The sequence below is a fragment of the Sander lucioperca genome, chromosome 13, assembly GCF_008315115.2.
Source record: "Sander lucioperca isolate FBNREF2018 chromosome 13, SLUC_FBN_1.2, whole genome shotgun sequence".
Taxonomy (NCBI): Eukaryota; Metazoa; Chordata; class Actinopteri; order Perciformes; family Percidae; genus Sander; species Sander lucioperca.
The window spans coordinates 8,929,157-8,951,777 of record NC_050185.1 but is presented as its reverse complement, the minus strand read 5'-3'; the positions used below and the strand labels follow the sequence as shown (position 1 = coordinate 8,951,777).

The 22,621-nt window shown below is 37.8% G+C and overlaps 2 protein-coding genes across 5 annotated transcripts; one reads left to right on the top strand and one right to left on the bottom strand.

The window, feature by feature from the left end:
• Positions 1-1,363: 1,363 nt before the first annotated feature.
• Positions 1,364-10,318, top strand: npm1a (nucleophosmin 1a). 4 transcript variants are annotated; one of them, XM_035991000.1, is made up of 11 exons: positions 1,364-1,550; positions 2,666-2,745; positions 4,768-4,887; positions 5,033-5,126; positions 6,024-6,130; positions 6,213-6,268; positions 8,504-8,555; positions 8,642-8,722; positions 8,917-9,027; positions 9,171-9,245; positions 9,813-10,318. In XM_035991000.1, the coding sequence occupies exons 1-11, from the start codon at positions 1,502-1,504 to the stop codon at positions 9,861-9,863; spliced, it is 876 nt and encodes a 291-aa protein (XP_035846893.1). In that variant the 5' UTR covers positions 1,364-1,501; the 3' UTR covers positions 9,864-10,318. The 4 variants fall into 4 exon arrangements, with proteins under 4 accessions (XP_035846893.1, XP_031176188.1, XP_031176190.1 ...); XM_031320328.2 differs by having other exon boundaries at positions 6,024-6,133; positions 6,216-6,268; XM_031320330.2 differs by having other exon boundaries at positions 1,365-1,550; positions 6,024-6,133; positions 6,216-6,268; positions 8,917-9,010; positions 9,169-9,245.
• A 3,731-nt stretch (positions 10,319-14,049) lies between these two features.
• On the bottom strand, positions 14,050-18,183 carry LOC116064942 (claudin-7-B). Its single transcript, XM_031320348.2, has 4 exons — positions 17,691-18,183; positions 15,086-15,250; positions 14,910-14,994; positions 14,050-14,526 (listed from the first exon to the last, which is right to left on the bottom strand). Exons 1-4 carry the CDS (start codon positions 17,911-17,913, stop codon positions 14,370-14,372), a joined length of 630 nt encoding a protein of 209 aa, XP_031176208.1. The 5' UTR covers positions 17,914-18,183; the 3' UTR covers positions 14,050-14,369.
• Between the last annotated feature and the right edge of the window lie 4,438 nt (positions 18,184-22,621).

Sequence of the window (22,621 nt, the reverse complement as noted above, 5' to 3'; positions counted from 1 at the left end):
TTTGGAATGTGATATTTTGATGACACAGAGGACAGCTCCATCTGTATTAGTGAACATTTGTTCTATATCTGACTCCTGCAGTTGCTTGCAGTTGGTTTTCTGTGAGTCAGGGTGTGTTTTGAAAATGGAAAACTCACTAAGATAAGCACTAACATATTCATCAATGTTCTTTTTAAGTGGAGCAGCTCTTGTGTGGGACATCAGTGTGACATCTCTGCTATCTTGGTTTGTAACAGTTATTAAATCTCACAAGCAAAAAAATGATTCTAAGCCATAAGAATAAATATATAACTTCTTAAATTGAGTGGTTTTACTTTACTGCCGTTTGTTGTGTGTGTGTGTGTGTGTGTGTGTGTGGGGAGACGCTTCAAAGAAAACCTCTCTTGGTTTAAAAAATTCATAGACTGCCATTTTTTCAATGGCTTTACAGCTATCTTGTTTCTTTAAAGTTGCATTACCTCCTTTGTTAGAGTTGTAAAAAGAGCAAAAGCCATGTGAAAGCAGTAGGTAGCATGAACTAGCAAAACTACAAAAAAGATTTATGATGTATTACATCATGAGTTTCAGAGCCTAAATTCTGTTGTCTTTCATAAATGTATTAATTCATTACCTAGTCGTATGTAAGCATCACTGATGTGATAAGGAAACTTAACATGCACTGATTAATTAAACATAAAGTCATGCATAATTCTGAGAAATATACACCTCTCTCACGCTAGGTGTCCTACCTTTACCTTACAGGGCTTTTCCTTTTTGCATCCCGATTGTGTGTGTGTGTGTGTGTGTGTGTGTGTGTGTGTGTGTGTGTGTGTGTGTGTGTGTGTGTGTGTGTCCATGAGTCTATTGCTGTATGGCTGTATGCATTTATTATGTGATAAACTAGTAGCCAGGCTATCCTGGTTACTGATTAGGCTAATTCCTGCTATTTGTGCAGACGCCTGTGATGTTTACAAAAACAAATGGAAGATGGGAGTGCTGTTAGCCATTCCTGTTTTAGCTTCCAGACCGTGGTCAGAAACCACAGGGAGACTAGTTTGCCTTAAGGACAGAAGTTAATGCTCACTTCGGAGCAAACCCCCTGCACTTTACCCAGCGGTTGTGAAGCAAGACACGACGTGACTTTACTTGGGTGCTGAGGAGCTGCAGTGTTAATTCATGGGCAAACGGAAATACATTGGACATTTATTACCACTTCATGAATAATAAGTCAAAGTACACTGTCCCCCAAAGCACACAATATTTGTAACATATGATTCAGACCCAAACTTGTATTAATGTATGGCCAAAGAATTTCTAGCCTTCTATCTATCCATCTATCGACAAGGCTGTGCTGTGTGTTCTTCACATGGCGGCGCTGTTTCTTTTCTACATGTCTTATTAGGTTTCAGAGAAGAAGAGAGGAGGCGGAGCAAGTAGCTACCACGTTAGTTAGTGGTTTCTTAGTAGTTGGTTGTTCTTCCACAGCAGATAAGCAGCAGGTTGTCAGCATTTTAATCTAAAAATGAACGGGTTAGACGAGGAACCAATGGCACCACAGACCTTTCTTTACGGTAAGATAACTTCTGCATATTATAACGTTATGTGACTTCAAGGTGTTTAACATTAACGACGCGTCCTCGTGTTTGACAATAAAAGGTGTAAATATAGCTGTTTAGCTGCGTGTTGTCCTCTATAATGGAAGGTAATATTCCTAATGTCATATTTAAACGTTTAAATTAAAGTATATTGCGTTGTAATTATCATTTTGATATTGAACGAGTCTTGGTGAACCACGCGGCTTCAGACCAGTCTGTATCAGCTAACCTACACACGTGTTTGACTATCAACATGGCGGCGCCCATGTTTCGTGAACAATGTTGATATTTCGGCATTTCTTCCCACTAGACGTCGACAAGGTTGTGTAGGTTCATTTTCAATCCATTTTCTTTATTAACTGAACACTAAGTTTAATTTTGACTTCACAGTTTGAGCTCGTCGGGAAAATCCATCTCAACGTGGTTTCAAACACACGCGGGCCCTTTTTGACGCATGACGTTCATTGACCATTAGCTAATGTCGTTGTGACTAAATTAGCTAACATTTCAAGTCACACTAAAGGCGTATCTTTGGATAATGTGTACCCCTCCGTCCCATCACCCTGTCTAACATTTCCTCGTGGGATAAAAGCTAGGCCAGTTGGGATAACGTTAATACACTCGTGTGCTGCTGAATTTGACACAAATTCGGAGTTCATTCACAATAAAGAAATAAGTCAAACAATGTGCACACGTGTGATATGCGAAACTCATTTAATCTAATATAACGTTAGTCGTCAATCAGGAATAGCATATTACTTTGGAAATTGTGTTCCAGACAGGAGATAGGAAATTCGGTAGATGCACCACTTTGTTTAGAAGTCTTAATTGAAAAGCTATATTCTTAAGAATTTAGTTACCTTAGTTAGATATTAGTTACCTCTTCTAATTGAGGGAATTCCCTGTGCCAAGACCATGTGGAAATATTAGTAGTCTGTATGGCTCCCTCTTGTGTGTATTTGAAATATAGCACATTACACCCCAAATGCTTTCCTGAGGCAGAGCACCCTGCAATGAGGTCACTTCCCACACACTAAAAAAACTTAAACTGCTGTTAAATGTTGAATCATCATTTGTAATCTTTTCACCAGGGTGTGTGTTGGAAGCTGGAAAGGCGGTGGTGTTCAATCCAGAGGATGATGAATTTGAGCATCAGCTAGATCTAAGGATGGTAAGTACCCTGAGATTTAAAGAGGGCTTATAACCCATATCATTTATTATAACTTAACATATGTTCTATATTCCTCTGCTAGCCACTATTTTTGCTACTTATGAAATAACTTGATTTTGTCTACCCCAACATAGATTCTCACAACATAAGGGTACAGTTTGTGCAGCTGTCAAAAAAGCCTTGTATTGCATGGCCATTGCACCCACTATGCACAGAGCAGTTGATTGAATAAAGTTGCAGTTTTTCTGTCGCTTTGGTACATTTCTCGAATCAGTCTTCACATTTGCAAATCAGTAAGTCTATTTCTCAAAACAATTATTACAAACGGCACCACGCAATGGATGACCTGCAAAAGCCTGTAACTTGCTCAAAATCTTCAGTCCATTGCTCAAAAGTAAATCTTTGTCAATGGACATGTCAGTGCCATCAGAATGTCAAGTTTGTATCATCGTTCACAAAGAAGATGCTTAGTTTTGTCAAAAGCTTAGTCGTGTTGTCAATATAAAATTGTACTCTTTAGGTATTTTCTGATGTACACTATGGGAACGTTTTTTATGACAATGTTTGAAAATGTACAAGACTCCCTTTTTTTTCTGTATGGAATTCATAAATTTCAACAGTAGAAAGTCACACTTTTCTTTATGCGAGATTAGTATTGCAAGAGATTGGACAGGATTCACATTTATGCTTTTATTTTTGGTTTTTCAACAAATTAGTGTCATTGCGATTCAGAAAGAAACAAAGCTATGTGTTGTGCTCTGTTTAGATATGCTTGCCAATTAAAGGTTAATTTGGTTCACCTCTAAGCTATTTTACAGAGAGGTTGGTCTGGTTGATCATTGGTTAATCTAATGTTTCACACAATCCCCTTCATCAATGGAAGTCAAGATTCACCTGAGAGCAATTAATCAATTCTGGACAAATTCACAACGATCTGTAAGAACAATTGGAATGTACTGTATGGAAAACTTGCTTGACCGATTATGACAAGGAGTTCAACCATTTTGGATTTTAAAGACATGCACTTAATGCCTTTGTTTGGGGGCGGGGGGTAAGACAATTTAACAGACATCCAGTATATTATATTATGAGAAATATGACGTGAGCAATTGTTAATGTAAAAAAACAGCAGACAGTTGTACATGATCAATTGCATGCATGTACAAAATCAATTAGTTTGAACAAAACAATGAGAAATTGATTTTTATCTTGTGCACACCTGACTAGATCACGTGAAGGTTGAACAAGCAGTTTTGAGTTTCAATTGTGATCTGTGAATGTACCAAAGTGACTGAGAAACTGTAATAACTTGCTTGAAGTGGAGGAAAAAAAGCATAATGTCAAGTGGCTGGCAAACTGAACAGTATTCTTTATTAGCAGCCTCTGAGAAATAGTCCTCCACTCAGTGTGGTGAAACTGCAGTTTAAATGTAATGGCAGCTGCTTTTGTGATTAAGTTTAATTAGCATCCTGTTTCATCCGCTTCGTGTTTAAGTTCCACTCACATTCTTTGGGGAAATAATTACTTTCTATCCAACAATAATTACACGCCTAGGCTTGAAACACAATTTGAGTCTTACCTAAATGTCACACAAAGTTAATGTTTAGCTTTTTTCCCCACAGTAGTTTTAGAGTAGAAACAAAATGTTAATTTACACTGATTATCATAATATAGGATGTGCATGATTCATGTCTGTCACTTTGGTTCTCCCACTCATTGTTTAATCAGTCAGTATCAAAATCAAGCTTCAGTGAAACGGAAAGTCGTTCTGCACTTAACTGAACCCAATGTCTTTTTAAACTTTAATGGTGTAACAAAGACATTTTAATCAGCAGTAATATTATAGACTATTGGATAAGTATTTTTTTCAATTCCTGATCATATCAACTATCACGGAATCTTTCACACCACCAACAAACAGGCAAACGCACCAGAGTTTAACAGATCCAACCGGGTCAGGTATGAAGGAAACCTAAAGGTTGCCATAGATTTACAGTCAAATGTTGCCTTGCTCTTTTCTAGGCCTGTGTGGACCCCAGCACGAAAGATGAACTTCACATGGTGGAGGTGGAAGGACAAGACACCGAGGGTCAGATCATCAAGGCAGCACTGGTTTCACTTAAGCCCTCTACCCTGCCAAGTGTAAGTTCCACTAACGGCGTCTTCTCCGAGTGTCAAGTCATAGTGTCCCTTCAGCATACCACACGAGTTTAAGGCTGCGTTGGTTGGACAATGCTTCTCATAACCAATATCAGCTCAGAAAAGTATTAACGTTTATTTGTTGCAGGTGTGTCTCGGTGGCTTCACAATCTCACCCCCAGCAACTTTCCGTCTGAAAGCAGGTGCTGGTCCAATCCACATCAGTGGACAACACCTTGTCAGTGAGTATTTGTTTGTTTTTTATTTGGATCCCCATTAGCTTCAGCATAAGCTAAAAGCTATTCTTCCTGGGGTCCTACAATCTATAATGTGACAATACAATTTACGACATTACATTACACACCATACGCACAAGACATTCAGATTACACATTTGAAAATACAAATCACATTTTACAATTAATGCAATTAATCACACACAAAAAAGAAAAAAATACAAATAAATAATATAAAAGAAGTTGAAAAGATTACGCTACCCCGAATAGATTTATTTTATTTTTATTTTTTTTTTAAATAAGATGACGAAAAGCCCTATGACAGAATCTAAATTGATATTAAATATTGAAATATCTTTTGAAGGTAATATTTCTTAAGTGATTTTTTTTTTTTTTTTTTTTTTTAAAAACCATACTGACTATTTTGTTTGATAGTATTTGGAAGAGTTCCATTCACACATTGCTCTCAACCTAACTGAATGTTGAATTGATTTGGTTTTCAATTTAGGTAAAATAAAACTACCTCCTACCGCTTGTTGGATAATGATGTATATCAGTACTAAAAGATAGTTTTGTATATAAAGTAAACAGTGTTTTGTTTGTAATAACATTATGTAAAAAAAAAAAAATTTAGTGAATACACAAATCTGTTTTTAACTTTAAACCATGAGGCTTTCATGCATTTTATCAACATTTGATCTAAACCCACATGAGAATACAGATGTTTAAACTGATCAGGAAAAACAACTTCTGTGTGTATTTTGGCTGTTCATTGTGGGGGTTTCTGCATTGGTAACTAGTGTTTTGACGTTTGAATGAGCAAACTTTTTTTTTTATATAGCACAACATATCCATTTGGTTTTGGTGGCAGGGTTTACAGTCTTACATTTCTTATTTATTAAAGTGATGGGGGCCGATATGTCGTCTGATGATGAAGATGATGATGAAGAGGAGGAGGAAGATGTCAGAACATCAAAGAAAAGACCTGCTCCCTCCCCTGCCCTCAAGACTGTGGTTTGTTCAACATCCTTCACTATTTTAGCCTCACATTTGTCAAAATTGAAATGACCATAACCCACTTTTGACCTCCTTACAGAAAAAAATTAAAATGGAGGAGGATGATGATGATGATGACGATGAAGATGATGAGTGAGTGTCAAACTCCACACATTTACAGACTATTTTAATCTTTACATACACTGGAACTCAGTGGATCCCAAAACTTCAACACTAAAATCAAAAACTGTTCTGTTCATTCTCTAGCAAACTAATGTACATGTTTAATCGTATTTGATACCTAACATTTTACACAATAAAATAAAAAAGTGAAATGTTAAATTACAAGTCTTGCTGGGAAATGAAGCCATTTATGCTCATTTTGATGCCAATGGGCATCTGTATTCATCAGCCTGTTTATTCTTGAACTGAAATTTAGATGCAATTAGGTCCATGTTAAACATTTGATATGCTAATAAAGTTGCTACTTTTCTATTTGGCACTTTGGCAGCGAGTGTACTGTAGGGGCTTTTTGTTCACCTGGCTTTAACGCGTAACTCTCGCCAAAATGCAACCTAGGGTCTTTTTGTGAATGTACCCGAGTCAAACTTTCGTTTAAAAGCAATTTAGGTCGGAATCGCCACTTTTAAAATTTACCGTATTTTCGTTTTTCGGTCAAATGGCCTTTTGAATGGGAGTGCTAGGGGCACTTTTATGCTAGCCTCAAAATAGCTATTTTTAAAACACTAAGAAGGCTCGACACAACATGAAACTTTGCTCGAAGTATCACCAGGGGCGCTACACGTGAACGAAAGCATTGACAACATTGTGTACCCAGAGTTTACTAAAAGGTTTTGAACAACTCACCGTAGGTCTTGTTTCCTGCTGCTACCGCCTCGGCAGTCAAAACGAGTCGATATGCGAATGAACGAACTCCATATGAGGCTCCTTTTTCAACTACGAGGTCAATATTGTTTTTCAATAATGACAAAACAAGAAATAATCCGTGCATTTATATGGAACTAAGCTTTAGGAGCTTTCCATCTTTACTCTCCTCCCTGTTATGTTGCATTCGGAAATTGATTGTTTTTGACTGATAAAATGGCTGCGGCCGGAAACAAGACCTACGGTGAGTTGTTCAAAACCTTTTAGTAAACTGTGTACACAAACAATGTTCTCAATGCTTTCGTTCATGTGTAGAGCCCCTGTGATACTTCGAGCAAAGTTTCATGTTGTGTCGAGCCTTCTTAGTGTTTTAAAAATAGCTATTTTGAGGCTAGCATAAAAGTGCCCCTAGGACTTTCCATTCAAAAGGCCATTTGACCAAAAATACGGTAAATCTTAAAAGTGGCAATTCCGTCCTAAATATGCTTTTTAAACGAAAGTTTGACTCAGGTACACTCACAAAAAGACCCTAGGTTGCATTTTGGCGAGAGTTACGCTTTAAACATGAGATGCTGCTCTGTTAGGTTGATTTACAGGCTTGTCTTTAAATCTGCCTGGTTTTTCCACATTTATTTGGCCTGTGTATATCAGTTGTACTGTTACCTGAGAGTTGAGCTATATTTTGGCGTTAGGAAAATACTGCACTGGGGGCAACGATTTGCACCTCAACTGCTTTATTTAATAATACTCTTGGTATTATTACAGACAACGGGGAAATAGTTCAGTTTTTAATGTATGTCTATCAAGTTAATCACCTAATAATGGTGATAAAACAAACGGCCGTATTCATTTAGACTATACTAAAGAGCAACAGTTCATAGTATATAAAAACATTCTAGCATAATGTGTGTGGTTGCAGCTTCATGCTAGCCTATTTACAAGACCTAAAAATAGGGCTGAAACGATTCCTTGAGTAACTCAAATCATTTTATTACTAAAAAACATCTGCTTCAAAATAAATTGCCTCAAAGCTTCCTTTAATATAACTAACGTTAAACCACTCACTGCGTTTCTGCACAGACTATTATTACTCGTTAGTGTATTAGTCGCAAAACAGCATCACGCTGCTGTGGAAACATGCCGTGAAGATTGACATGCATGGATTACAAAATATAAGAAGAGCGCAAGTGAGGGGCTACGAGAAGAGACAGGTGGGAGCAAACCACAAATTATCAAGTTCGGGATCATTTCAAGCTGCAAAAAACCGGTTATGTCTCAGCTGTAGCTAGGTTGAAACTTGTAGTTCTGAAAGTTAAATTGCACAAGGCAGTGTTTATGTATTATCTTACTGTATGAATTAGTTTGAGGTTGGTTTTGCATTTCAGAAAATATTTTCTTTAAAAAATTGAATGTAATATAGCACTTAAATGCACTAAATAGGCCTAGTTTTAGTTTTACGACATATTATTGTATGCAATTAAAATGTTGCTTTTTTATTTTAAGGGATGATGATGAAGATGACGACGAGGAGAGCGAGGAAGAGTCCCCTGTTAAGGCAAGCACTAATTACTTTCAGCTTTGGCAGTTTCTGCTGAATGAACTTGCACTCCTTTCTCACTAACGGCTGCTCATTTGTTACAGGCCAAGCCGACCCCATCCAAACAACCAGCCCCTGCTCAGAATGGCAAGAGTCCTAAACCTGTCACTCCAGCCATAAAGCAGGTAACGATTAGTTCTCATAAACTGGACCTTTTTTTAATTTACTCAATAGCATATAGGGACTCTAGTTACACTGTTGGATGTAGTCGGTATAATTAAAACAAATTGTAACACTATTATCCAGTTTAATTTCTCCAAATGGTAAGACAAACAATGAATTTTCTTTCCTAATATCTAAATTTTAATGTTCATTACATGAAAAGACCCCTAAAGGTAAGGGTGACAAGTCGCCTAAACCCCCAACAACTCCCAAAGGAACTGCCTCGACTCCTGAGATTAAAGCCAAGATGATGGAGTCAGCGAAGAAGGTCGGCCTGTTTTTTTAATCAATTTTATTCTTTTCTTACATTTTTTCATATTACCTGAAAGTGTAGTAAGTAGCATGAGTAAAGAAACTAATTTTCTCATTTGTACTTTTTTTTTTTTTTTTTTTTTTTCCTCCATTCTACAGGGAGTAACATTACCCAAAATCCAGTCCAAGTTTGAGAACTTTATGATGAAATGTCATAATGTCTCAGACCCCAAGGTACAGTACAAGTTTGCAGTGCTGGGCATTATTTATCATACGCCCATTGTTATCCTAAATGATCTTGAAAAATTGATCAAGAAACCATTTGAGTTCACTGGCCATGAAATGTTGAATGAGTTGTTAATTTGAAATGTTTTGCTGATGCTTCCTTCTGTTTAATTTTGACATTTCCAACAATACCGCACAATTTTTGGGGGGTTTTAAATAGCATTTGTTTTGGCCTTTTTGTTTCTTTATTTAATGGTTCTCAGAGTGATGACAGGAAATGTGCATCTTTCAAATTAAAAGTTGGATGTTGTCTGTTTTTGGCCCTGGTTAAAATTGGTCCAGTCTTTGTTGCTCTTTATATATTGTGTGAGCCTACCACTGGGGAGCTCCAGAATTTTCAAATCTCCCAAATGTGATGTTAAAGTAAATACATTGAAATCTCTTTATGTACAGAAGCAGATTAGAAGAGACCTTGAAAAGTGCTCATTTAGTTTTTAATATTCCTTTCTAATTCGACATTTGAAATGTCTGCAACATGCTTTGGCCACCGTATTAACTTTTTTTTTTTTTCTTTAGGTTATTGCGGAGCTGTGGAAGTGGAGACAGACGTTGAAGGATGATAAATAAGTCTCAGTAGTTTTATTATTCCTTTTTTATGACCTATTTCTACCCATAGCACCTCTCAAACCCTCTGAAGCCAAACTCAGTGCCTCACAAGTCAATAATTCCATTTCTAGTCCAGCTCCACCTGCCCTCCTGTACAAGGACACTCAAGAGATAGTGATGTGGATGCTGACAGTGCACTCTGGAGTTGCATTGTCTTTTCTCCTCCCATCACCCTTTCATTGGGGCAGTGAAATGATTTGGTTTGTTGAATAAACCCTGGGAGAGCCAGCTTACAAATTTGCATCTTTGTAAATGTGTAAATAAAATTCTCGCTAGATTGTTGGCACCCGGGTATGGAGGATATCTTCATGTTTTTATATATATATACCTTAAATAATTTGGCCTCAGGCAGGAACAATACTGCATCACATCATTACACTTAAAACGCATACAAGGCTAGCAACCACACAGCTCAAGAAACAGAACATCTGGTAGTGTTGGCTGACATTGGCAGTGATGATCGCAATATTGATTTTTTTTTTTTTTTTTCTCTCTCCTAGTGTTGTCCATCAACATAAAAAAAAACTGTTGCACTATGAGATGTTTTGAATGTTTATGCTATTGTGAGATTTCTACGGCCCAGATCCGATGACGACAAACTTTCCACTTAGCATATCAGAATTCTTCATTTTACCGTCCGGAAGTAATTAACCATTTGGTATTAAAGGTGCTCTAAGCGTTGTTGGGTGACGTCACTTCTTGTTGAAGTTCGAAGTATTGTCAGACAAAACGGAGGCTAGCTCGCCCCTCCCTTTTTTTTTTTTTTTTTTTTTTTTTTTTTATAAATGTGTTCAGGGGACAGGCGGATAATGAGATGTTTACTGTATGTGACTAAAATGATGTAGCCTAAAAAACGTGCGACATCGCTTAGCGCACCTTTAAGCAGCAAGCTCTTTTAACCTTTGTGAAAACGTTATAAATTAAGTGCCCTTCACATATGTATTGCCATGATTACTACCTAATAGGTCAAAGGTTATTGTACTGAGTGACTGAATGCATAAAGGAATTTGCAAAGGAGTTAAACGGAGTTGTTAAAACTTTCCAAACAAGAATTTGCAGATTAGTCTTAAAGTTCCTGCCTGTACTGAAGTTTGAGGCTATACATTGTGTTCATGTAGCCAGTTAATGTAATCTTAGGGATGTAAATCTAGATGCATGGGGCCTGTTAAAGTAGATCATTCCATGTTCTCAAATAAGTGTACGTTTGTCTTGAAAGTGCTGTGGGTTTGGATGGACTGTAACAAAGATTGACGTATTAAAAGGAAACGGTAATTGTTGCCATTGTTCTATTTCTCTGCAATAAAAACCATTGATCATTTTACCCCATTTGAATATAAAGGCAGCTCGGATTTCTTTTTCATGTGCAAAAATGTACTTGCTATTACAATTCCAAGTGCAGAACTTTCTTTTTTATAGGCATACAGTGTATCTTACATTTTTTGCATTAGTTATGGAAGTGTACACAGTCATCTCTTTCCTAAATGGCTTGGCGTTCTCCATATGTGATTAGATCAAGGGTCAAATAGCAGACTGGCTCCTAAAGAGTGTAATAGCCTACCTGGGCTGTTTGTGACTCTTGATCACATAACACACTTGTATAGCAACATCTTCCTGAGCTGTGTTTTATAGAGATTCAGAGTTTGAAGTGACAGAGTTGTCTTTTTAACAGTGTCCAATGGTGAGAGCAGATAATCTAAGAAGTGCATCGGTCATGTTTGTTAGCAGGATATTTTGCATTTTGTTTTGTCAAGCTACTCTAATGGTAAGGTTAAATGTGAAATGAGTCATGACTTGTGTGTGTGTATATATTTTTATAAATATATATATCAAATACTATTTCTTTAAACCACTTTGCAAAGATGAAACTTCAGGATCCTCACTTAAGACAACTACATTTACACTTTCAGGTAGCCTACTTGAAAAGTCCAGGGGAAGCAGATACAGACAACTTTCCCTTTGCTTTTGGGTTTTGGTACAGAAGGCAGAGAATCTAATCTAAACTTAATTTAAGTTTTGAGGAGATAAGGCACATTTTCCCATTGCAGCCATGCTATGTGATTTACGCTGGTAGGCATTGGATATATTTTACATTTTAAAAGATTTTGTCCTGTGCAGCTTTTTCAACACAAGCAAACAAATCTCAGGACTCCAGTCATTCAAGAATGTGTGTGTTTGTGCGCATTTGTTTGTTTACGTGACGACAGTTTGGGTAGTGGGTTAACAGACATGATAATAAGGCCACTTCTTCCCACAGAGTAGTGCATTATTTTCTGTCAGGGTGATAAAAGGGCGATGAACATTAATAACTCATTATTCAGTGGCTCAGTAGCACAGCTGTGACGGCATCACCTTTCTGTTTAGATTAGAGGAGCCGCTGGGTTCTTGTTTTCTTTTTTTGTGGGTGGGCTATAGACCTAAAGACAGGTGTGTGGAAGGTCCAGTAAATGGGTGTGAAGCTCCTTTTGTTATCAATTATCTGTACAACACTTTGTTTATGCAAATGTCACTAACTTGGAAAAAACAGAGATTGGGAAAAAAAAAAAGATTAGAGGAGCAACAGACATTTTGTGGTCAGAATTTTATGCAGGAAGACAAATGTTATGGTAATAGAGTTAAACTAATAGTTATCTGGTGTGGTTGCATTGTGTGAGTTTATAGGACAGAGGCAGACTGGAATCAGACAGTTTGGTCACTTAGGAGTGAAATCATTATCATTATTACTTTTTAGATCTGGCCGGTGGGGAGGAAAGAATGATTAGAGAATGGCAGGCAGAATGAGCAGAGAGGGAAAGGAGAACTGCAGCAAGACACTGGTGGGTCTAATAAATCACAAGAATCCTAACTTGAAGACATATGACAAAGTGAGAGGATGTGAGAAACTGTAAAAAGACAGGAGGAATAAGGGGAATTCAGGTTAAAATGCTCCACTGCAGTAGAAGCTTTTCCCACATTTTGCAATAGCTTAAAATGGATCTAAGAAATAGACCTGCACCAGTATACACTAATAGTTTTACTGATACTTCAACATATAATACACTGTTTATAATGTATAGTACATCCGTCCACTCAGTTTATATACCGTCTGCCAAACTAAAAGCAGTTACCTATAAACACCACAAGGTGGCAATAGAACCAAAGCAACTTTCATTTTCTTGGCCATTATGAGGCTGTGTACTGATCATACCAGGGGAAGATGGCTTCTAACCAGAGTAAAATGCAGCTGATTATTTCAGCTTTTTACCTGGGCCGGAAAAATCATCTGCAACCTAAACCCATCACGTTTGCTCACCAGCATTTTTAACTGCCAATATACTGTATGTTTGAGTGAGTTCATCATTTCTGCACATGCCAGATGTTTCACAGCATCCATGGATTATGAAGGTTTTCTTCAAAACTACTTAAGGAAAAAGCTGTTTACTTTTTTTTGAGGTTTATACTAATGCATAAAGCCTAATTTTGTTCCATTTAATTGTTAAAATGTAGTTGGCTTTTAAATGTAGTTACTTAAACTCTTTGATCTGCTGTATTTCCTTGCATGCATGTTTACATTCAGTAATTTGCGTGAAGGCATTTCAACTAAATAGAAACAATTTTTCAACTTTTATTTTATGTACAACACAAACTTTGCAATTTAAAAAGTTATAAAAAAAAAAAAAACTGAATCTGGTGAGTGCAGCAACAGCTTTGGGAAAAAAAATAAAATAAAATCAATAAGCCAAGACTAGTCACACAAACCGCTATTACAGAACAAGACAACAAATAGTCATGTCATAAAAAATTAAAAAATACCTTGGCAGGATCTGTAAAAGGATTCAGTATACTGCAATACATAGTTACAATTTCACTCCAGCACTTGATTAAATCTAAATAATCTAAATTGTCTACAGTGGTACTGAATGATTTGTAGTTTACATATAAATAAAAAAAAGGAACAAATGCATGGAAATAATGGTATCAAATATAATGATGGCCAGATAATGAACTACTGCCTCTACAGACAAATGGTGAGCGTTCACATCCTATTTCTATTCACTGCATTCAAACCTTTTCCCAAAACACACTGTACATTCTAATGCAGTGTACATTGTAGCATGCAAAAAATATATTTCTACATACCAAATTTTATTATAATCACTTTCATTTTAACATTGTGCTTTACAGGTGTCAACTAAGTGGATAGTATACTACATAGTATACATATCAGTAAGCACTAACTGTAGTCAAGACAGGGCAAGGCCAATACGCTCTTTAAAAAGTAAACCGCCATTATTTAAAACTTGAATGAGTTTGTTAAAATAATGTTACAGTAACATAACAGGGTATCCCTGAAGAAACTAAAATAAAATAATAAAAAACAAGTACTGATCACCTCCTAGCATTATATCTTTTTAACATTTCAATCTCGGAGTTGGACTAGCATGAATGTCAAAGTGTTCCTTCAGCCTCTACCACTGAGGCCAGTCCTGCTCAAACATATTCCTTGCTGCTGGCGGGTCTGGAGATGGGATACTTGGGTGTAGTGGATGGTTTTCCTCTTGGGCAGGATGCTGCCAGCATGGCACCTCCCACTATAGTCAGGAATGATCCAGCCCAGGCAATGAAGATGGCAGAACCAAACTCATACCTTCAGAAAGACAAGTTACAATGAGTCAAAAAAAAAAAATAAAAACCCATACCAGCAGAGCTCCAGCTTATATAAAACAAAACATGCAATACATTTGTCAGCACTAGAGTGGCTGGACACATGGATATCAAGCACCTGGTATGTCAAACCAATACATCTAACATGTGTGGGGATATTGTATTCTGCTAAAGAAAATGGTTTGTTTGGTGGCACCTGTTCTGGTCAACAAAGCACATTTTATTTAATTAAAAAGATAAACACAACCAGCACAGTGGTAATTAAGTCACTTTTTTTTATATATTTTCACTCTCAAAAGTAGCCTTGTGCAGAGGACAGATATAGTGCATAAAGGTTGTTTTTAGCTAAAATACTCATGTACTTACTTTGTATTGACGGGGGTGAAAGGGTTGTAGAAGGCTTGGATGATGTCGTTAGCATACCAAGAGCAGGCAATAATGGCACACAAAGCTGTGGGAAATTAATTAAGAACATCACTTAAAAACTGTAATGAGTCAAGGAAAAAATAAATAAATAAAAAAAGATGAAAACGGCTTCTTACATCCAATCAGGATGATAATGCCACCAGTCATGGAAATGCGGGCCTTTTTGACTTTGTCATCTCCTCCACAGGTGGTGCACTTCATTCCCATGACGGCTACACCCAAGCCAGCCACCACTACGATGATACTCACAATCATGAGGGCGCGGGTCGCCTGGAGGGCACCTGGACAAGGACAGAATAGGGTTAATCCTCAGTTATTAGAAGTCTGTACATGGGTGTGGCGAGACTGGACAGGCTTTACCAGAGTAAAACAAAACGTCACTTGCATTTGAACTGAATTTCTACAGTGATTTGTGGTGATAAGACTTAAAAGAAAGAATCAACTTTTTTCTTGCAGTTTATGAGTTTTAAAGCCACCAAAAAGTAGTAAACAAACACTGTTCATGTACAACAGAGCGGCTTCTGTCTCCTGTGTCTCATTGCCGCTCCCTATAACAACGAAGCACAGAAACTGGCTCTACCCGGAAGCTCCAAGAAACTAGGAGGGGGGTTGGGGAGTGGGTGGGTTGGTTTGCATGCAAGCAAGGCAGAAACAGGTCTAACCAGGTTTCAGGTTTCATTATAAAGAAGACACTCCCAACTTCAGGTACTCACAGCCTGCTTTTCAGCAGGCGGACATTTTGTTGTTTCAAACTGCAATCCAAAACAGAAACAAGACCCTCTCCAGAATCTGAAGAATGCCCAATGTGGCTTAAAGAGTCACAATCTAGTTGTCACTTTGCACAGGTCTGGTATTGATTGTTCCTCAACTTCAGGTGTGTGTGTGCAGGTATTTCTGAATAACAGGCCATTATTTGTTCAAGTGCTCCATATCTAACCACAGCTTTAATCACACAATGTTTATCAAAAGTGGTTTGTGTTCATGTTTGAAGAGGCAATAAGACACATTGTGCTGCAGATATTTTATCAAGCCATATAATATATAAGATAAGCCAAATAGAAAAATAAATAAAAACTGACACACTGCCAAAATAGAAAATGGTCAATTTGTTCAAGTCAAGAAGTAAGTTACAGATCAAGTGCGATTGAGTGAATATGTTGAGCCAAGAACATACAGGGAGGGACCAAACAATGGAAGATTTCCCAGTGACATTCAGGCAGTTTATGCCTGAGGGCAGTACAATAAAGCAGTTGAATTTGAAACAATGTTGTCCAATAAAGTATCCCAACTGTCGTGCCACCGTTGACCCATTTAGCCACTCCTTTAAAATATATATATTTAAAAAGACACATACGGTACATGGACTTTTCACTTTAAGAAGGAAATGTAACAATAGTTCGAACTCTTTGTTTAGCTTTAGATGTTCTATTTTGCTAATGGCCTCCAAATGAATAACCAGTTCACTTTAATGTGGGTCTCTGAACCCCCCCCCCCCACACACACACACACACACACAGTAGCCTGTAAGCAGGGCCTTTAATTGTCATTATATAGGTGTTGTCTTCAAACATTTGAAAAAGAAAAGAAAAAAAAAACTAAATGATGCATTAAATACAATTTGTCCAGACATGTAGACTATGAAAGAGTGAACATTTCTGGGCCCAAATATAGCAAAGAATGTGTTCTGTTATTCGATGCCCTGTAGGCCAAAGACAAAGCAACCATTTGTGGGGCTGGTAGTCAGACATGTTGACTAAACAGCGGCTCATACAGGTGTCGTTTGACCTGTAACTATGCTTTGTGATGCAAATCCTAAAGGGGGGGGGGGGGTTCCGCACATGGAGGAGGGGTAGCTGTACTCGACAATGGCCTCAGGATAATCATTGCCCAAGTGCTACACGTTATATCAACTCGGAACAATTTTTTTTTTCTTCTTCTTCTTCTTCCCTTCTTTAACAAAATATCTCTTTGGCACTTAGCTACCAAGCTACGCTACTGCGCAGTGCAGGTAGGCGCCTCAGTGTGGTTTAAACTAAATGACTGCATTCTGAGTGACTAAAAAGGAGTTAATAAGTTACAGAATCGGTTCCAAAGGAATCTGGTAACCGTTGAAGAGTTGTAAAAGACTGCTCAGAAGTAACTAGACTATGGCCTATAGAAATAAAAAAGAAGTTAATAGCTTCTCTGTTCCAACAGGTGCATGCATGTCAGTTTGTACATCATTTCCTGTTACACGTTAACTGACGTACAGGTTTCAGTGTAGGAAACAGGCAGTGAAATGAGTCATTCTATAAATCGTTATTTACTTTGAAACCAGTTCATTCGACAAGATAAGCTGCAGATGATAAATTACACGGGTATACGTGCAGTTTAGTGTCCCAAATTCCCCATACAATGTCCTTAATTGTGAACCTGCTAAACCACCTGTGCTACCCTAACCTCTCTCAAGTAAGACCCTCATCACTTGGGACACTCAGTTTTTAGAAAATAATTTGAGACACTAAACGAAAGCCAATTAGACGTTAGACCTGATAGTTGTTTTTTTTCTTGAGCGTTTTGTTTTAACACCACACTGTAAAGCACTTTGAGGGGCATTTAAATGTATGAAAAAGGTGCTATACAAATTATAATTATTTTATAATATGACATGACAGAAAACATCTTAAACTTCTGACACTGTCGACGACACAATACTTTCAATCCAATAACTGGGTTACTTACTGTTGAGCTGCAGGATTGAGTCGTAGACCTTGCACTGCATTTGGCCTGTGCTCTGGAACGCACAGGACATCCAGAGTCCTTCGTACATGGATATCGCCGTGATGATGTTGTCCCCAACATAAGCGGACATCTTCCACTGGGGCAACATTGTGCCAATTATCAATCCAATTAAGCCGAGAAGAGACAGGGCGAATCCCAACATCTGCATACCCGAGTGGGCCATTTTCCGCTTCTTCTTCGACTTGACTTGCGAATCAACAAAGACGACGTCCACCTGCTGTGAAGGTACAAATCCCCCACTCCTCACAATCTGACTGTGTTGGACTAAGTTTGCTGTGTTGCTGATAAAGTTAGTTCCTCTGTTGTTATCTATTTACGTGTTCCTCAGCGTTCTGAAAGTAAGTTAGCACGCGACGGTGATATTTCAATTTATAAAGCTTCTCGGAGATTCTCCGCGCACCTGTTCCTCTGCCGCACCTTAAATGGGAAGGGAGTAGCGGGAGCGAGCTTTTTTAGGCGGTTTCTGTTACAGGTGGGCTGGGACGCGCACGTAGTTTCGACTCATCAGCCGTAGCAGCGTATACCTGGAAGTTTCATGATGTAAGTGCTTCCTTAACTAGACCCCTATGCTCACAGACAGACACCAGAGATAGAAAAATATATAGTTAATTTGGTTGATGGTGATTCGGTTTGTATTATTTCTAATAAATGATGATACAGAAAAGCATGTGAAGTATATATTGTAAATGTTAAATTTACAATAAACCAATTCACATTTTAAAATCACATTACCAAAATAAAAGTGTACACTGCCAACATTAGTCATTATGCTGTAAATCTAACCACGTCTAGTGTAACCATGTGAGGCTTGGTAAGCAGAAAAACACAGGAAGATTCAAAACCGCAAGGCATTTCAGCGGTTGAATTGGGCCGGGGCTCTCCAAGGCTCAGCCCCGGCACATAAGCCTGCTCGTTTGTGTCCGGATGTGCCTGCTTGCAGTCAGTTGCCTTACTGGGAAATATGTCACATACAATTTGATGAAAGTGATGCTTTTGAAAACATGATATTTCTGAAAATAAATGAAATATTTTTGAAATGGCACGGCTATTTTGTCTCGGCGGAGATGAGATGAGAACAATCGGAACAATACAATACAATATGTAATCAAGTGATGACTGATTAACAGTAATGTAATTGCTAAATGCCCTAATACCTGTTGATACTACAACAATGCAAAGTATAGGCTCTTAACCTTGCAGTTTTACACATATCATGTAAGACTCGATTTCTCCATTTCTTTGCACAAAACTCTTCAGAAAGTGCCATTTAATGGTTTATTTTAAAAAAAAAAACTTCCTGGGGGGGCATACCCCCGGACCTCCCTAGGGAGAGTCCCCACCCACACACACACACATAACAAATCCCAATACTATCATAATATGTTACATGTATAATCCATCAAAAAAATTATACATCAGATATGGCTACAATGACAACACAGTACAGCATATATATATTGTAGAAGGGCCTATTTGATCGCAATAGTATAACTCCTGTCTCTTATAAGATGGGAAAATTGAGTGCCTACACTCTAAGTAGCCTATTTACTGCTATTTGTTGTGCACATATATTTTCATAAATAGGTAAAGCACTATGGGGAGAGTCATATTTCTATTATATATTATTATATATAGCATCCTGGTGGCTTAACAATATAGGCTTCACATAAGTGCCTTATAAAAAGTTGTCTAATATAGGAAATAGCATTAATGTAAGTGGAAGTTGAATGGAAAATGAAGTTCCGTACAATATAGTGATAGTTTTACCTAAAGTTGAATAATACATTACACTGTGTACTGTATGCTGTTCACAGGGCATTTTACTATACATTTTCAGGACAATATCAATGGCAACATTTTCTGTTAGTAAGTTATTTGTTGTACTTTAACCTCAACCATATTTAATAGTTTTTTATTAGACACAAATTGAACAATCAACATCTAAACACACAGTTGGGTTCCATGAGCTGGTGTAACCACTCCTACTAACAAAAAACATTATTTCATAGGATATTATCACATTCTTTCACACATATGATTTGTGTGTGTGTGTGTGTGTGTGTGTGTGTGTGTGTGTGTGTGTGTGTGTGTGTGTGTGTGTGTGTGTGTGTGTGTGTGTGTGCAACTGTGCTTAAGTTATAGGACACATTAAATGGCCCTCTGTACACTGCTCTGACAGAAGCGCGTGCTTTATCTGCCATAGGTCAGCAGTGTTAAATTGAACTTCACTCTGCCATGGAGGAGTGACACGTTCAAACCAGGAAAATCAACAAACAGCAGCAGGTGTGGCTCGTAGGTTCCGAGACTGTTACAGTTATAGGTATTAGTACTGTTCATTGATGGATCCTGTTGTTATAATAACATACAGTGCATCCAATTGTTAATCAGTACATCAGATGTACTGTAGATCTTCAATGAAACTATCACTAGTTATCACCATTACTTTGAAATTAGAGTATGAGTCAGGGTTCCCTGAGTCTGGTTGAGGTGATCCCTGATACTATGTATTAACTCAAGTGTTAGACAAAAGAATGTATGACTGAAACAAAAGGCACTTTTCCGTACTTCTACTCACTGGACAGTAGAATTTGTTTGTACCAGGTCAAGCTCCTACTTCTGACTGTGTTCAGTATCTGCAACTTTCACTTCCCCTTTAGACACTTATCTGAGCTGTTGTGGTAAAAAAAAACAAAAAAACAAAAACAGAACTGATTTTTTGTCTCTCCTGTAAATAATGTATTGGTATGTTTTATTGTCAGTTTTTGTAACCATTCTGTTCCATTAGTTTGTATTCTGTCTTTACTTATTACTAATTGCGTGTGCAGTTATAATAATAATAATAATATTTTTTTTATTTATATAGCGCCTTTCAAGAAACCCAAGGACACTTTACAGAATTAGAGGTTGTAGGCTGTGGTAAACAGGTGGTGTTTCAGGAGTTTTTAAAAAGTGTCCAGGGATGTAGCATTTTGGATATCTACTGGGAGGGTGTTCCAGAGGGATGGGGCTGCTACACTAAAGGCTCTGTCTCCGAATGTACAGAGTCTGGTGTGGGGAATGGAGAGCAGGCCCGCGCCTGAGGACTGCAGGTTTTGGGGTGGGGTGTATGGATGGAGGACGTCGGAGAGGTACTGTGGGGCCAGGGCATGGAGGGATTTGTAGGTGAGAAGGAGGATTTTATATGTGATGCGGGACTTAATTGGGAGCCAGTGAAGGTGGACGAGGGTTGGGGTGATGTGCTGTATGGGCACCACCACCACCTCTATCGCTACAACAAAACATTTCCGTAGAATCCTTCATTGAAGTAAACATCTTTCCTGACACACTAGCAAAAGGTGGAGATCAAAGAGGCTGGGAGTTTATTTTCAGGAGCACTGTGCCCTGAGGGAGAATTGTTTTCAGATGACAGTTGGCTCTCACCAGTTCATTATGTCTACAGTACATGAGAGGAAATCCTGGGACTTCCTCAGTTTTCAGCCTGATTGAGATAAAGTCTTGTGCACCACGTCAGGTTTTCTCTTTGTTTGTTTTTTTATACATTAAATCTTTGTTGCATATATAGGCTACATGTGTATAATGTTGGAGAAACCACTTACCCGTAGTATTTTAAATTACATTTGATGGAATGGTGCCTGTTAGAATCTTTCTTTCTTTTTTGACTTAATTCTGTGTTACTGTGTCATCACCAGTCAAACAGGTTTTATGTAGCACCTGCTGGTATCTAAAAAAAAATCATCAACATGCACAAGCAAGCCTAACAAGAACAGGCATGTGCATTTCTCACACACTTCTAAACTACATTGCATGACGTCTACATATACCATGGTTGTCATGGTTTCGGTAGGCTACTATGATACTTGCACAATACAATGCAACTCCTCAGATTGATATCCACTGCCGCTCTCTGAGTCATCATATAAGACATAAATATGTTTGACTTGTCACAAGTTTGTTGACCAGTCAGATGACTCATCTGAAGAGAAAAAAAAAAAACAGACAACATTGAATGGAACATTTACATGTGTTGATTCTGCTTCACGGGGTGTGTCCATTTTGGGTCAGCCGTCTCAGACCTATTCAACAATTTCGGTTAGGTTGGATCATGTATCTCTGCGGGAAATGTAATTTCATAGAATGATTCACGCTATTATTATTAAAAAGATTTCCCCCAGGAACTAATAAGATGAAGGTTCATCTGACTGGTACTGAAGTTATTACCTAGCTGAACATCTTTGCCCAAACCTTCTTTGATAGTTGGAGTCATAATTCTTTCTCTGATCAAATATTTTCCAATTAAGATTTAACCTCACCATTTGACACTTGTGTGTTGATGTCACCGTAATGACTCATTGTAATCGTTTTATGCCAGAGTGTCCCAGTTTGTAGCGACCATGATTCTTGGGAGAAGGGACAAAAGGTTACATGAGGCTAAAAAAACACAACATACATTTGAACTGCCGTGCTGCCATCTGGTGGTTACTGGGAATATTGATCAAAGCAAAAATACAGCCATTTTAGCTCAGAGGTTATAACTAAATAATATGATGGTTACTCATTCTGTTCAAAAAGACCAGTCAACCATGTGTGAGGACAATTTGAAGTAGATTTCTAAAATGATCTATGTAACTCTGAACTCAAGTTTTAAAAAGTATACTCCTGTATTAACAGTGCACACTTATTGTACGTTTGAAATAATTATGAAATAATTGATGTCGCTGCAAGACACTTGAAAACCCTATAAAATAAACCTCCACTGTTCCACAAGTACTGGTAGACAGTACACTACACTCACTGCACATAAATACCCCAGTAAAAAGGGTGGGAAAGAATAAATCAGGGGTCTTCCATCACCTCCATGGTTTAGTGCATGT

What these genes read in the sequence shown, in the direction of transcription:
- LOC116064942 (XM_031320348.2), bottom strand. Translation starts at nt 17,913, where the DNA reads ATGGCCCACTCGGGTATGCAGATGTTGGGATTCGCCCTGTCTCTTCTC. An exon ending in CTCAATCCTGCAGCTCAACA is followed by an intron (nt 15,251 to 17,690) that starts GTAAGTAACCCA and finishes GTCCTTGTCCAG; the next exon opens with GTGCCCTCCAGGCGACCCGC. An exon ending in TTCACCCCCGTCAATACAAA is followed by an intron (nt 14,527 to 14,909) that starts GTAAGTACATGA and finishes GTCTTTCTGAAG; the next exon opens with GTATGAGTTTGGTTCTGCCA.
- npm1a (XM_035991000.1), top strand. Translation starts at nt 1,502, where the DNA reads ATGAACGGGTTAGACGAGGAACCAATGGCACCACAGACCTTTCTTTAC. An exon ending in ACCACAGACCTTTCTTTACG is followed by an intron (nt 1,551 to 2,665) that starts GTAAGATAACTT and finishes TCTTTTCACCAG; the next exon opens with GGTGTGTGTTGGAAGCTGGA. An exon ending in AGGAAGAGTCCCCTGTTAAG is followed by an intron (nt 8,556 to 8,641) that starts GCAAGCACTAAT and finishes CATTTGTTACAG; the next exon opens with GCCAAGCCGACCCCATCCAA.